Below are 16,211 nucleotides of genomic sequence, written 5' to 3' on the forward strand. Positions count from 1 at the left end.
CTCTGAGTTTGCGGGGAGTCAAAACTTATACACAGACTTTTCACTGCATGGGGGTTGGTACCCTAACTTCCATATGGCTCAAGAGTCAACTGTATTACTATTCCCACTTTGCAGGTTAGGAAAGTGAGGGACCAAAGTGAAGTTGAGTTGAAGATAGAAACATTTTCCATCCAACAAGAGCTTCCTATTGGAAATTGACCCGCTAAACCTTGGCAAGGGCTTCCTGGTCATTGGTGAGGTGAGAAGGAAAGCAAGCCATTGCCACAAAATGGGTAAAGAACAGAATGAAGCCATCTGTGTCTGGCATATCTGCCTGTGCCTGGAATTTGGGCTGTTTCTGTGGTGTTGCGAGTGGATACTTCTTGGCACTTTGGAAATCTGAACTGCAGCCTCTACTGATGCCTGAAAGGGGCTGCTGATCAAGTGTGCGAGTTCCCTGGTAGTGGCAGAGCAACTTGCCCGGGAGAGCATGGAAGAGGTGCCAAACCCAGGCTCCTTCTCCTGAGGAGCAGTCCCAACCACGCAGAGCTCTCTGTGTCTACTGCCTGGGCCCGGGTAGGCTTCCTGGAGCATCAGCGGCCTCTAGGAAGTGCTTGTTTTAGCATTTCCCAGAAAGGCTGCATTTTATTCTTAGAGAAGCACAGGCTAAACAATTTTTAAAGCAATCTTCTATCTCAAAATTATCAAGTACAAAACGCGTTTCTTATTTTGAGAGTAGGGTTTCAATATGTAGTTGCCGCCCAAAAAGTAATGTGTTCCTTTCCATTTGAAACACGTTGCTCAGCAAGCCAATCCGTGCCGTGCTAGGCTCCAGGAGAGTCAGGGGCTTTCCCAAAGAAATGATCGACTGCATGCAAGATAAGAAGATAACTTTCCCTCATTCTTCGTCTTTTTGAATTTATTTGCCACAATTTTCACAGTGTATCACTCAAACCCTGGGTGACCTGAAATGTATCACAAAGAGGACTTATGCTAAAAAGTCAGGGAGTGACCTTTTATTTCCCATAATAATCCCAATGTAATAGAAGTCACATATAAAGTAAGTCTGCAAGAAGAGATTATCTGCAGTAGCATATGTTCAGTTAGAAATTAGAAATCAATTGCAGAACACAGTGGGAGTATGTCATAAGAAATGACAGCTAAAAAAAAAAAAAAGGAAACTGACAGCTCAGCATAGTCCCGGGTAGAAATAAAAATTCCTTCTGCTGTTCTATCAGGCCATGGAACATGGCTTTTGTCTGATATGGAGATATGGTTACTTTGTATGAATATAGCATCATAAGCAGATCTGGGCTCCAACACTTACCAGGTAAATTTTATAGCCTCAAGTTTATCTATCTTAAGGTATCATATTTTCAGACTATGACCTGATGATTACAACTCATCATGTAGGCATTACTATATAGAAGATAACTAATAGGATAAATTCCCTGTAGCAAAAAAAAAGAAGCTATTAATTAATTAATTTAACATACATTTAATGAGTCCTGACTGTGCACCAGGCATCAATCCTGACACTGGGGTTAAGATGACTGAAACATGGCCCCTGTTTTGGAGGATATTACATTCCGTTGAAGGGGATTGGTCTGTAGCTGAGTAATTAGTGCAGTAGGATAAATAGAACAAGATAGGCATGTACAAAGGGCTGCAGGAACATAAAGGAAGGACCAAACAACTTTGGACAAGCTCAGCAAAGCTTCGCAGACGTAGTGACAACTTAGGAGGCCTTCTGAAGTGTCAATAGGATTTCAGGAGCAGGGTGAATCCTCTGTGGGGTATCCAGGACCTCTGACAGGTACAGGGCATGCATAGGGTACCCAGTTTCATGGGATTGGCAAGCATGAAGGAGGCTGCAGAAGGCAGGTATGAAGAGTTCTGTAGGGCTCAGTATGTGATGGGCCTGAGTGCATCCCTGAGTCTGTGGCCTCTATCCTGATCACCCTTGGCCCCTGTTCTGATGGGCAATGCCAGGGGTAATATTAAAGACTGGAGGCCCAGTGCACAAAATTCGTGCACTGGGGGGGAGGGGTCCCTCAGCCCAACCTGCACCCTCTAGCAGTCTGGGACCCCTCAGGGGATATCCGCCCTGTGGGAGTGCATTGACCACCAGGGGGCAGCTCATGCCTTGAGTGTCTACCCCCGGTGGTCAGTGCGCATCATAGCAACTGGTCGTTCCACCATTTGGTCTATTTGCATATTAGGGTTTTATTATATACTAGTAGCCCGATGCATGAAATTTGTGCACATTAAAAGGGAATTAATTGCCCTAACCAGTTTGGCTCAGTGGGTAGAGCATCGGCCTGCAGACTCAAGGGTCCCAGGTTCGATTCCTGTCAAGGGCATGTACCTTGGTTGCAGGCACATCCCCAGTGGGGAGTGTGCAGGAGGCAGCTGATCGATGTTTCTCTCTCATCGATGTTTCTAACTCTCTATCCCTCTCCCTTCCTCTCTGTAAAAAAAATCAATAAAATATTTTTTTTTAAAAGGGAATTAATTAGCAGAGATATTTTAATATTGCTATTTGCCCTTTCTCTATAATAGAAGTGTGAGAGATGAAAGGAAATTAGTAAAATGTATATGAAAATAATATATAAATTTATTAATAAATAAACAGTATCAGAAGGAGCAGATTCTGCGAGGAAAGGGGCTCTCTCCTCCCTCCTGTCAGGGTCTGGGGTGCAGGAGAATGGGGTTCCTGGCTGGCAGGCCACTGACAGCAAGCTATCCAACAGCGGATTCTGTGAGGAATGGGGCTCCCTCCTTTCTACTGTCAGGGTCTGGTTTGAAGGTCGGACATGCCCCCTGTTGGTCCAGACTCAGAGTTTTACCACGCCGTGGCCTCCACCTCAGCAACCCAGGACTGACTGCTGCTGGGTGCTCCTGGTGCTCTGAGGGTGGGTTCTTCCCTCAGGCCACACGGGAAACAGCTGGGGAGGGCACAGCCCTTGGCAAAACGACCCAGGATTCAGTGGGTCCACACTCCAAGGGTGGGTTCCTGCTCAAACCCCGCCCTCACTGAAAACAGCTCAAGGAAACAGCTCAGGGGAGGGCACAGCCATTGCCAAGACAACCCCTGCACGACTGACTTCTTTCCGCTTGGTCGCAGCGGTTCAGGTCATGATGAACACAACTCATGGTTTTTATATAAGTAGAGGATATAGATATAGATGTAGATATAGATATTTAACACAGGATGGCACAAATCAGATCAGTCAGGAGGAGAGGGCCTGAGACCCTCTTCTGTCCTCAACCTCTTAAAGGATGGTGCCTGCCAGGTTCCAGGGACAAGCCAGAGTGTCATGGAGGGCTCAGGACAGTGACCAATTAGCAACCAAATTGGAAGTATTTGTACTATTTTAATAGCCAGCGCAGCTGAGTGTCTGCACTGCCATCAGCCAGTCCATGAAGAGAGCTAGTTGTTCTTTCTCATCTTCGCCTCACCCCCTGGACTAAGATGATTTTATCCCTCACAGATTTCTTAATCACCCTCTCCTCTCCCCACTGCAGAACAAACTGTCTAGAAAGCAAAAACGGTCACTTCCACTGCCCTCATTAAAACTCTTACAGGATGAAGTTCAAGGTCCTTACCCAGTCCTGCCCACATTTGTGATTTGGCCCCTGTTGTCTTTTTAGCCTCAATTCCCATCATCCCCTGGGGCACATACTCCCTGAGCAGTTTGCACATTACCACCAGTGTAGTGTGCTCAAGTGAGAGGTGGTTCATTGTTTCCTCTGTAGGCGTCAGGTAATAGGCCTACCTGTGGCTCTGGGAAGGCCTCACAGGCTAGCGCAGCATCTGGCACAGAGTAGGTGCTTCTGAGCACTGATAGACAGGTCAACCTGGCGGACCTTCTTAGACGTGAGGTTGGGCTTCTTTTGTTTATTTGTTTAGGTAAATACTTTGTATCAACTACTCAGCCAGTGAGACAGAGGCATGAACAGTGTTAGACACTTCAGACAATGATTATGGCCCCTGATTGAAGGGTAGTTGAATAAATAAATTACAGATTTCATGTGTATTGAGGGTAGTAGAACTTGTTACTGGGATCTTTGCATCCACGTCTTTAGTTGTAATGTAGTGTTAGTAGTTATCCTAATATGTAAAGAATTCTTGTGTACCACTTGTAAAATACCAATGAGATGGCTCAATGTAAATGAAGACACTCAAGAGATGTTTGTAGAGCACCAAACAGTATGCTTAGTGAGGAGTTAACAAAATAGAAATGGGCTCTGCCCTCATGAAGCTTATGGTCTCATGAAACCAGATAAGTAAATGTTCCTCCATTTCTGCTTCCTACTTGCCATCGGTATCTCTCATTTGGATCATAGCATTGCCTCCACACTGGTCTCCCTATCTTCACTTAAGCCCTTGAGCCCTCTCTTCATGGCAACCAGAGAGAGACTTTAAAAATCTAAATCGGGGCTTGTGTCTATCCTTCTTAAGGCTGTTCATGACTTCACATTGCAATTAGGATAGAATCCTAATTTCTTTCCATGGTCTCCAAGGTCAAGTTTGATAGGGCCTCTGCCTTACCTCCAGTAATGAATCAGGCCACCCTTTCCTGCTCTGCCCCACCCTCACCCCAGCAGCTCCAGCTCCAGCCAGGAAAGCAGCCTTGAACCCTAAGCTCCTTCCCTTCTCAATACCTTTGTGTTGTTCTTCGCTCTGCCCATGCTGGCTACTTCTCATCCTTTAGCTCCACCTAAAATCAGTCCTTTCCAGCCTCACCACTGTTATTCTTTATCAGAGTCTTGCTAGCACTTAAGACAAATTGTCATTTTCTCTCAATTCATTGAGGAGAAAAGTTGTCTGAGATTGTGCTTTCATGTGCAATTTAGAACAGAGAGGAGAGGACTGGGTCTTGAGATTTGCAGTGTAGTTATCCTTTCTTCTGTTTCCAAACAGATACCTAATTAAATTACTTAAGTGAAATCCCCAAGTCACTTGCAATCAGCTAAGGCATTCCTCCTACCAGTTTTGGTCAGACTGAATATGTCTGCAAAACAGGTTGTGTTTCATTGTGAAGCAAACATTTTGAAAATTAGAATGCATAACAAAAGCAAGGCTGGGGTTAGCCATACAGAGAGTTATGTCTGAATATACTCAGTCTAGAATAGACCTCTCCAAGGTGAAGAGCAAGCCGAAAGAGTAATAAAAAATTAAATGCTGGAAATTTTGGAGTCTTAAAGGAACAATGTTGGTCTGGGAACAACATATAGTTAGAAACCTAAAGTGTAAGGAAAAAGCAGGCTCTGAATCCTCAGGGTGCACGCTGAGAGCCGATGCTATTGGGGGTAACCAGAGCCTGTGGGAGATTGAAGGAGTTGTGAGGGAGAGCAGGAGAGGGTATGCTGAGGGATGGAGAGAGAGGAGATGGAAAGGGAGGGGAAAAGCCACAGGGTCAAACGATACTAGGTCCTTCAAGGTCTAATCAAGGACTGGAGGACACAGTGTTCCTTCCTTAACTGATTGTAGATGGCGCTGGAGACAGAAGTGTCTCCAGCTGTGTGGCTTTCACTTTGCTGTGTGGCTGCAAAGGCAACATGACAGAGTGACGTCTGACCTTATTAGACAGTCCATCTTCGTCTAGAACAGTGGTTCTCAACCTTCCTAATGCCGCGGCCCTTTAATACAGTTCCTCATGTTGTGGTGACCCCCAGCCATAAAATAATTTTCGTTGCTACTTCATAACTGTAATTTTGCTACTGTTATGAATCGTAATGTAAATATCTGATATGCAGGATGTATTTTCATTGTTACAAATTGAACATAATTAAAGCATAGTGATTAATCACAAAAATAATATGTAATTATATATGTGTTTTCCGATGGTCTTAGGCAACCCCTGTGAAAGGGTCCTTCGACCCCCAAAGGAGTCGCAACCCACAGTTGAGAACCACTGGTCTAGAACATTATGGTTTCCTTCCCTGTGATTTCCATTTTTCAAAAGCTCCTGATTTCCTATTCCAATTTTTTCCCAGCAATAATTTATTGGAATTGTAGTTCTGGCCAAGATAAATAGTTTTTTGTTTGTTTGTTTGTTTTTGGTGGGGAGGGGAGTCTCCTGGGGTGTATACATGTGCAGAGCGATTTAGGGATGAAGGAGCCAACATCCTCCTTGTAAATTTCAAAACTTTTCCAGGAGAAACTGACCAGTCCTTTGTGCTATGGCTTGTTCACTGACTCTGCTGTTTGCCTGCAGCCTGCCACGAGTCCTGTGCAGCCTGCTGGGGTCCCACGGAGAAACACTGCCTGGCCTGCGGGGACCCGTTCCACGTGCTGAGAGAGGGCGCCTGTGAGAGCAGCTGTGGCCCTGGGTTTTACAACAAGCAGGGCACCTGCAGTGGTAGGTACCAGACTTTGCATCTTTTCCTCTTTCAGGGGTCCCATGTTTAATTCAAATCATAGCACCAATAACTAATGTTTCTTTTACTCAATGAATATGCAATATGCTGACATTGCTGGTGTTTTAGTAGTTTGCAAAACATGTGTTTTTACTTGGGGGATATCCCCTTTAATACTTCCCTTTTCCCCTCAAGGTGTTTAGCTTGTTCTACAGATAAAGACAGTGAGGACTGGGCTGCTTGTTCCAGACCCACAGCTCAAGGGACAGGAGCAGGGCTTCCTTTCTCCAAATCTCAGACTGCCTTCCAAATATGCATGGAGACAAGGACACTTCCAGGCCAGCCAAGGGCAGACCTGCCTTTGTTTTTGGTGCCACTGACTTAAAACTAAAGCAGTTCTTGTTTAGTCTACCTTTAATACCCACTGCACAACAGTAAGCGTTAATCCGGCTTCCTGCGTCCCTGTGCCAGTCACTGTTCCAAGTACGTTATAAACACACACTTACTGAGAAGCAGGAAAGTACGGTGGGGAAAGCGTGACCTTGGGCAAGTTACTTAATCTCTCCATATGCCCGTTTCCTGGATGGGGATAATACAGCACTCGTGGTAGACAGAAGAATGGCCCCTCAAAGATGTCCACATTCTAATCACTGTAACTTGTGATTATGCCGCCTTCAATGGCAGAAGGGGTTGGGAGGTGTGATTAAGTTAAGGATCTTGAGATGGCAGATTATCCTAGATTACCCGCCTGGGCCAGTGTCATCACAAGGGTCCTTATAGGAGGAAGGCTTGAGGGTGGGAGTCAGAAAAGAAGATCAGAGATGGAAGCAAGGGTCAGAGTTGATGCCAGGAAGGGGCCCATGAGCTGGCAGGCAGCCTCCAGAAGCTGAAAAAAAAACAGGAAATGACCCCCCCCCCTCCCCTCAGGACTTCCAGAAGGAATGCAACTCTGCACACATCCTGATTTTAGGACTTCTGATCTCTAGAGTGATAATGAATTTGTGTTGTTTTAAACCACTGAGTTGGTGGTAATTTGTTAAGGCAGCAATGGGAAATTAATACACACCCTCCTCAGAAGGCTGTTGAGAGGAATGAGTTAATAGCATTGCATTTAGCACAGTGCCCAACACAGAGTAAGTGCTATGTAAGTGTTTGGTGTTTAATCCTCACAACAATTTTATAAGATAGTTATGATCATCATGCTCATTTTCCTGATGAAAAACTAGCTCAAGATCACATAGCTCATAAGAGATAGAGTTGGTCTCTGGCTCCAGATGTTAACTGCCTCTTCACTACAGTGTGATCCTACTTACACACCTCTTCCTAGATTTCCCCTCTCTTCTTTTTCTATTTTCCTCTCCCCTCTTTCTCTTCTCCTCCTTCCTCCTACCCTCCTGTCAGTCTTCAGATCATTCCCCTGACCCTGTAGACATTGCCAAATAGACAGATAGCCACCTGACAGTGAGTGATTGCGTTTGCTTTGGGCATACCAATAGAAAGGCTAGTAGCAATGGATGAGTTGATCTTTGGGAGTTGACAAATCCACTTGCTTTAGGGAAGAGAGAGTTCTTAGCCTTCAATCCCGCATTTCTCCACACCAGCCTGCATTTGTTGTCCCACAAACTACAGATGTTTCCATGTTATCCAGCCCAATGTCTGATTCTCAGAAGTTGTATTAGTTTCTTTTTTTCTTTTTTTAAAATATTTTTTATTGATTTCAGAGAGGAAGAGAGAGAGAGAAACATCAATGTATTATACTCTACCATTGCCCTTGGTATCCACTGGAGATTGGTTTCACAACCCATGCAAATACCCAAATCTGCTAATGCTCAAGTCTCTTATATAAAACTAGAGGCCTGATGCATGAAATTCGTGCAAGAGTAGGCCTTCCTCTCCCCCTCCTCTTCCTCTCCCCCTCCCACCTCGTCCTTGACTGGCATCGAACCTCAGGCCCTTCAATCCACAGGCCAACGCTCTATCCACTTAGCCAAACCAATCTGTGCTCTTTGCCTCTCTTCTTTTTCCCTGGAAGAAGGAAAGGAGAAAGGCACAGGGGTTTTCAATCCATACCAAAAGGAGGGATAAACAACTCTACTTGGATGCAAAAGTAAGACCTCAGAGGCTTGAAATAGTGTACAGGTTGGGGAATTATGATGTGTTCCATCCATAAAGTGAAAGAAAGGATGGAAGGAGATGAGGTTGGAGAAAGGGGTCCCAGGCTGTCCTCACATTGAAGTCATTACAGACCCTCTCTTTCCCACACTCCCTCTTCACTCTCTTTCTCCCTTTCACCAGGTTCACCTATTTGCTTTAAAATGACCCCTGAATTGAAAATTGAAAACAATTCAGGCCTTAGGATTTTCACCTTTATCTTGAGAACAATAGGAAACCATTTGGCAAACTTAATTAAATGAGTGGTCACAGCAGGTTTTCTTTTTAAGTTTATTCTCATTGCTGCATTGAGAATGGTCTGAGAAGGAATGGACAAGAAAGATTTGGACAGAGCAGTCAGGTGGTGATAGGTAAGAGAGATCATGGTGAACTGAAGTGGTGGTAGCAATAAGATAGAAGGAGTATGGGACAGGTGTGGAAAGTATTTCTAAGGTAGAATTGATAGGTCTTGCTGATGGGTTGAATGAGCTTTTACCCTCTCTGCATCCACCACCTTGGGCATTTGACTTTGAAGTGTCCTCTGCCTCTATCTTTGGACTTGACCATGTGCCTCGCTTTGAGTAATAGAATGAAGCAGAAGTGCAAGTATGGTGGTTCTAAGTCTACAATTTGAGAGGCCTTGCTCTTTCTTGTGTTTCTGTCATCTCCATGAGGACATTCCTGAGGTAGCCTACTGACATGGAACAGTTATGTGGCAGAGACTTGAAGTGCCCAGTCAGCCCAGTTGAGTCTCGTTTATATCAGTGGTCGGCAAACTCATTAGTCAACAGAGCCAAATATCAACAGTACAACGATTGAAATTTCTTTTGAGAGCCAAATTTTTTAAACTTAAACTATATAGGTAGGTACATTGTTATTAACTTAATTAGGGTACTCCTAAGTTGGCCTTTGCTAAAAATGTCCTCAATCTGATTGAGGTATGTTTGCCGAGGTTGACCCCTTCCAACTCTCCCGTCCACACTCCTCTTGTATACTTGTTTCGTCTATCTCCTTTCCAAAAACCCACTTCTGCGCATGGGCCACGAAGTTTCAATAGCACTGTATGTGCACGCCAGCACATGGTATTTTGTGGAAGAGCCACACTCAAGGGGCCAAAGAGCCGCATGTGGCTCGCGAGCCGTGGTTTGTCTACCACTGCCTTAGCACAGACTCTGTAACACAACTGGCCTTCACCAACATGCCTTTTGATAAACAAGATTAGAATTTACACTTTTCAGAGTTTTCTAAGTTTTTATCAAGTGCTTTCAGAAATGTTCAAATAATATTTCCTGAAGAGTGGTGAACCAAGTCACTGATTGGTATCAGAATGTTAATTATGATGTCTGATGCTGATAATGCTGACTCATTTCCAATTCAGATTAGTGCTATTCAAGATAAAGACCGGCTGGTGTTGGTTTAATAATTTATAACCAAGCAGCTCATATCTGTAGCAATCTCAAGGTCAAGTGCTGAAAACAATCCAGAATAACCTGTTATGAATGATGGTATGTCCTCGTTGAAAGAATTTACAGTAACCACGTTCATCTGTGGTACATGCTTTGAGTTTTACAAATATTAGATATAAAGGGTGGGGAAACTCAAAGGACAAACCTCCTCATTCTTTAGTTATTTAAGTACTTGTGTTATTAAGAAGGCTTTCATGACTGTAGCTAACATAAATCAAAGCAGTTCAGAGGTTTCTGTTAACTGTTCTCTCCATTTTTCTGCCTTTTTCCCCCTTTTATTTTCCTTTCCCTTTTTCACCTAGGCAACTATTTTATTTTATTTTTTAATCTTTTTGTTTTTATATAAACAGGGTAATATCCTTTTGAGAACAGTTGACCCTCAAACAACACAGGCTTGAACTGTGTGGGTCCACTTATATGCGGATTTTTTTTCAATAAATACCTGTACTGTTTTTAATCCATGGTTGGGATGCTGAAGACTAACTGTATGCATTGATCCATGCTAGTGTATGTAGGGAACCTGAGCATTTGCAGATTTTGGTGTCTGTGGAGGTCCTGAAACCAATTCCCCGCAGATACTTAGGGTAGTTAAGTTTTGGAGGAGTCAAACATTCCATGTGGATTTTGACTTCATGGGGAGGATTGATACCCCAACAAAGGTAACTGTGTGTGCATGTATATTTAATGATATCATGTTATAGAAGTCATGTTGTTCTCTTCCTTTTTTTCTCAGCATTATGTTTTTAAGATTCATCCATGTTACTTTATCATCTAGCCCTTTGCTTCTTGCTGCTGCATAGTCCTCCCTGGTCTCCATCCCCACAGCTCATGCATCTACTCCCCAGTGATGGACTCCCTGTGTTTCTTCCATCCATGTGCCGTCACTAGAGAGCACTAGCAAATAGCTGCAAAATGTCCCTTCATGAACTGTGTGGGAGGTTCTCTGGAATGGCTAACCCAGGAGCAGAATTGTTGGTTTCTGTATATATGTATATATGTATATATATATATGTGTGTATATATGTATATATATATATATATATATATATATATATATATATATATATGCCATGCCAACACAGCCAAGGGTTCAGTGAGCCTGAGGAGGGGCGGTGAAGGATTAAAGAAAAGACAGAAAAAGAGAATAAGCTGGGGCTCCATGAATCTCCTGTGCCTGAATGAGTCCACAGAGAAGGATCCAGTCAGCAAGCTGAAGCTTTATTTTATAGTCAGAGAAAAACAAGGTAGTGGTCAACATAATTACAATGTTCTTCTGAGTTTCACTTGTTTTGGCAGCACTTGGTGCACCTCCCACAGCCCATTAGCTACCCAGGAAGGATCTAGGGGGTGCTATAAGGTTAAGCTTAATTAAGCTAAGAGGGCTCTGCCCTCTAAGCTGGGACTTGTTTGTGTCTCTGCCACAGGTCAATCCGAGGCTTAATTCTAGAGCCACTCCCTACATATGTACATATATATATAATATATATCTTTATTTTTATTGTTGACACTATTACTTCTTGACTCTGAATATTCCCTATGACTAAGTAGTGCCAGGTCGCTCACCACCATCTATAACCCAAAGCAAGAGATCTCCCATTCCCACATCCTTACTACCACTTGGCATTATCAAGCTTTAGATTTTTTTCTGGCCAATAGGTATACAGGGACATCCCATTTTAATTTGCATCCTTTTGATTATTAATGAGCTTGAAAATATCTTCAACTCCTTTTGGACTTTTGTGTTTCCTCTTCTATAAATTGAATTTTACAATGTTTTCCCCATTGTTTTATGGAGGGCCTTTCTGCCTTTTGGTTATTGGTTTTATGGAATTATTTGTATGTTATAGGTATTAACTCTTTTCAGTCTCAAATATGCAAATATTTCCCAATTTTTTACCTTTTAGCTGTTACTATGGTGCCCTTTGTTGAACAGAACATTTTAATTCATCATTTTTTACTTCAACATTTTGATTTTGAATTTTCAAAAAGAATTCTGTCCATTTTGAACTTGAATTGTCTTTTTTTTTTTCTGCTCAAGTTCACAAAGAAATTATTCTACATTTTCTTCTGTTAACCAGACAGTTTTATCTTAACTTACTTTTTTGAACCACCTGGAGTCCACTTATGGATATGGGTTTAAGTAGGGATCCAGTTTTATTTTTCTTCATTTCATGATCCAGTTTTCCCAAGATCATCTAGTAATTCAATCTAACCATTTCCATTGATCTTTATTGTATACTAGAGGCCCGGTGCATGAAAATTTGTGCACTGGTGTGTGTGTGGGGGGGTCCCTCAGCCTGGCCTGCCCCCTCTCACAGTCTGGGAGCCCTCAGGGGATGTCCTATTGACACCTTAGTCTAAGCCGCAATCTGGCCTCTCTCTGTGGCTGATGATCATGGGAAGGCACCGCCCCCATCACCCCCTTGCTGCTGCTGCCTCTGGCCTCCCTCTACAGGAGGCGACCAGGCTGATCAGGGGAAGGCGACGCCCCCATTGTGCTGCTGCCGCTGCCGCTGCCACTGCCAGCTGCTGTGGCTGCCTGAGCCTCGGCCCAGTCCTCACAGTAGCAGCAGCCGCTGTGACTTTGTCCATAAGATGTCCGGTCTAATTAGCATATTACCCTTTTGTTAGTATAGATTAAATTTCTGTGTCTGTCTCTGAGCTATTCCAGTAGTCTAAATTTCTGTCCTGTACATTATCACATTGTTTTGTTTTATGTTTTCATTGATTTCTGTTGCTTTGCAGTATGTCTCAATATCTGATTGGGTAAATTTTCCCTTTCTTGTCTCTTCAGTTTCAAAGTTGACTTAGTTATTTATGGGCTTTAGAACATGTTTATTAAATTCCTAATAAAATACAGCTGGAATTTTTATTAATACTATATTGAACTTATAGACTAGTTTGGGAGAAAATGACATTTTCCTAATAACTTTATGTAAATTTGCAAATTACACTTTAAGTATTACATTAGATGGGTCTTAAAAAATGTTTGACTTACAATGTTTTTATTGTTGGTCAACTCTACATTTTTTAAAAATTTCTGCTACTGTTTATTTCTGGGGAAATCCACTTAGCTTAAAGATTGTTCTGTTCTGTTGAGATGTCAGGTCCAGAATTAGAAACTTTGGAGATTTTTATGGAGCGTGGGTGGAAAGATGCTTTTCAGATTTATTTTTGCTTCTTTGTTCCAGTTATGAGTTGAGAGGGTGATTTTCTTTTTCTTTGGTATAGAGATCATTGTCTTTGTCCATTTACTGAATATTATCTTGCCTTACACATTTGCTTTTAGTGAGATGCTGAATCCTCCAGAATGCAGGATGGAACATTTGGCCCTATTGTTTGCATCTTATTTCCCTAGGTCTTAAAATGTTTTTCAGGAGATTAGCATGGTGTAAGTGGATGAAAAGAACAGATAGAATAGATCTCAGCATTGATTCTCTAATAGTGAGAAGGTCTGTTTTGTTTTTAAAGTATTTAACCAATGGGTATAGAGTAGATAGAGTCCCAGACTTACCTGCTGGTGCATTTACCCTCACCTGCCTTCTTTCACTTTCAGGAAAGGAGGCCTTCTTCTGGACTGTCCAAGGCTAATCTCTCCTTCTGTACTTTTGAATGTACAGTCCCTTTTCCTCCTAGGTATTCTTTGAAGAATTATTTAAACTCTTCACTTTTAAAAACCTTTCCTTGGGTCTATACTTGCCTTGAGCTTTTACAATATTGGAGAGACAAAACATCCTCTTACCCTTTTAATTATTTCTCTCTCTGTCCCCATCCATTCACAGCCAGGAGCCTTTAAGAGAACAGTTAATAATCATAGCCTTCACTTTCATTCTAATGACTCCACTTAAATGGTAGTGGTACAGGTTACCCATATCTCAATGCCTTAGTGTAGTGAGCCATGTTCAGACTTTATTTGTGCTTTCTGCACTTTAATCACTCCCTTCTTGAAACTTTTCCCCCCTCAGCTTCTCAGCCATCACACTCCTGTTTTCTCTTCTACCTTTGTGTCATTTCTTCTTGGTGACATTTGCTAGTTTTTTCTTTTTCCGTTAAATGTTGGCGCTCTCAGATCCCTGACTACTACTGCCTTATCCTTTATGCTTTTCCTGAATAAATCAACTAACTTCTGATTTCAGCAACCACCTATATGTGATGACCCCCAGAGCTCCCCCAGAGCTCCAGAACTATAAATCGGGCTGTTTCCTGGACAGCACCTATCCAAAACAGCCCATGAGAATCCTCATGACCATTCTCCTTCTTTCATTCTGTGAGTGGCATCACTCATCCCCTAAGCCAGACCCCTGGAGTCCATCTGAGACACTTTCTCCTACACAGGCCTCAAATCTATCATCTTCTCCACAGCCTTGATTCAATCCCTGATCATCTTGTTCTGTGAGCATGGCCATAGTCTTCCAGCTAGACCCCCAACTCTCCTTCATCACCTCTCCAAACTATCCTCTAAACTGAAGCCAAACTAATCTTTCTTATACCCAACATGGCGATGTTTCTATTGTAATCAAGACTTGGCAAGGGCTCCTGCTGCCTTCCTTCCATAAAGATGAGATCTAGACTGTAGAGTCTGGCATACAAGTTTATATCGTCTGGCCCTGTCCACTTTTCCAGCTGAATGGAGCTGCTTTTTCTCTGGACAGCCCAAACTTTTGCCAGGCCCTGGACCTTCCCTTGCCTTGCTGCTGAGGCCATTCCCATTAGCCGGGCACACTCTGATTCACTTCCCAAGACAATGTTCAAGGGTCACTATTATACAAACCCTTTCCTGACCTTTCATATAAATGCATAAGTGAATGAGTAGATCCTGGAAGATTGAGAGAGTTCAACAACTTAACATTTTTGTAGCATAACCTTGCATAGAAGAACTCTGAGTTTCTGAATTCTCTCCCCAACTAGGGTTGCCAGATAAAAGATGAAATATTTGGGACAAACTTAAACTAACTAATTATTCATTATTTATCTGAAGTTCAAATTAAATGGGGCATTTGGTATTTTTATGTGCTAAATCTGGCAACTCTATCTCTGGGGCCACTTTAACTTTAAATCCTATATTAAATTGGATACACTGGAGGCGGGTGGAATGCCTCAGAGTATTTGTTATGCTTAGTGCAATGAATAATTCTTTGGTTCTTCAACTGTGAAGACAGAAAATGCAGATCTTTTGAAATATTAGAATCAAGGAAACAGCACTCAGTTGAGCAGTCAGAGAATGAGATTACTATGTCGATACCAACTGTGGGCGTTGTAATGAATAGACTTCTCTGCTCTGTTGGCTCACTATTGACTTTCTCTAATGGGTTTTCCTCTCCCTTAGCTTGTGACCAATCCTGTGAAAGTTGTGGCCCCAATAGTCCCAGATGCCTTACCTGTGCTGAGAAGGCAGTGTTGCATGATGGCAAGTGCATTTCTGAATGCCCTGGTGGATATTATGCTGATGCCACTGGCAGATGCAAAGGTAAGACATGGGCCATCATTGTCATAGTCATCATTGACTAGACTGGAAGTTGTATCTGTTCACTTTGGAATCTGTGTGTCTAATGGGAAAATGTCAAAAGGAATAGCTTTTTCATTAGAGAATCTACATGTATGTGGTATGGGAATGGGAGACATGGGTGGATGCTGAGATACTAGAGTGATTAAATATTAAAAAACTTATATATATATATATATATATATATATATATATATATATCAATCATTAGAGATCACTTGGTCTTTTTGAAATGCCAAGAACATCTTTAAGACCTTCATAGTGTACTTGTGTACTTGTAAACCATCACCAACTTAGATCAAAGGTATGACAGAATCATTCCTTAGGTGGCATTTATAAATACTACATGGGCAAGCAAAAGTAGGTTAATAATAATAATAAATGATAATGCAGTAATTAATATATAAATAATAGTACAGGAATAAACTCTGTGTTTCGCATACTCCCAACTGTTGACCTATGTTTTGCCCACCACCCAGGACTAAAGGAGATGTGTGTGTCTGACATTGTTATATGTAGTGGTCAGATTCTTAAATGTAATTCTTACTTAGAGTCTCAGAATATCCAAGTTGAAGGTACCTTAAGTAATCATTTAGTCCAACTTCTCACAGTGTGTAAGCCAAGGAAACTAGGCCTGGAGATACCCAGACATGGTGAAGGGCATAGATAAATTCATGGACATGACAGTCAAAATTCCACTGCTCCCAACACTCAAACCTATGAACTTTCTACTCACCCCTATTCAG

The 16,211-nt window shown here is 42.4% G+C and overlaps 1 protein-coding gene across 4 annotated transcripts in view; it reads left to right on the forward strand.

Annotated features, from left to right (window-relative positions):
* Nucleotides 1-16,211, forward strand: part of FRAS1 (Fraser extracellular matrix complex subunit 1) — a 447,336-nt gene that overhangs the window by 214,892 nt on the left and 216,233 nt on the right. For all 4 annotated transcript variants that reach the window (XR_004972271.1, XM_036337385.1, XM_036337380.1 and 1 more), the window contains exons 15-16: nt 6,204-6,347; nt 15,289-15,429. Coding sequence is in view for 3 of the 4 variants with exons in the window: in XM_036337385.1 (XP_036193278.1) it covers nt 6,204-6,347; nt 15,289-15,429 (285 nt within the window). In the remaining variant the exon portion in view is untranslated. The remainder of the gene's footprint in view (nt 1-6,203; nt 6,348-15,288; nt 15,430-16,211) is intronic.

The sequence above is a fragment of the Myotis myotis genome, unplaced genomic scaffold (assembly GCF_014108235.1).
Source record: "Myotis myotis isolate mMyoMyo1 unplaced genomic scaffold, mMyoMyo1.p scaffold_m19_p_1, whole genome shotgun sequence".
NCBI classification, from domain to species: Eukaryota; Metazoa; Chordata; class Mammalia; order Chiroptera; family Vespertilionidae; genus Myotis; species Myotis myotis.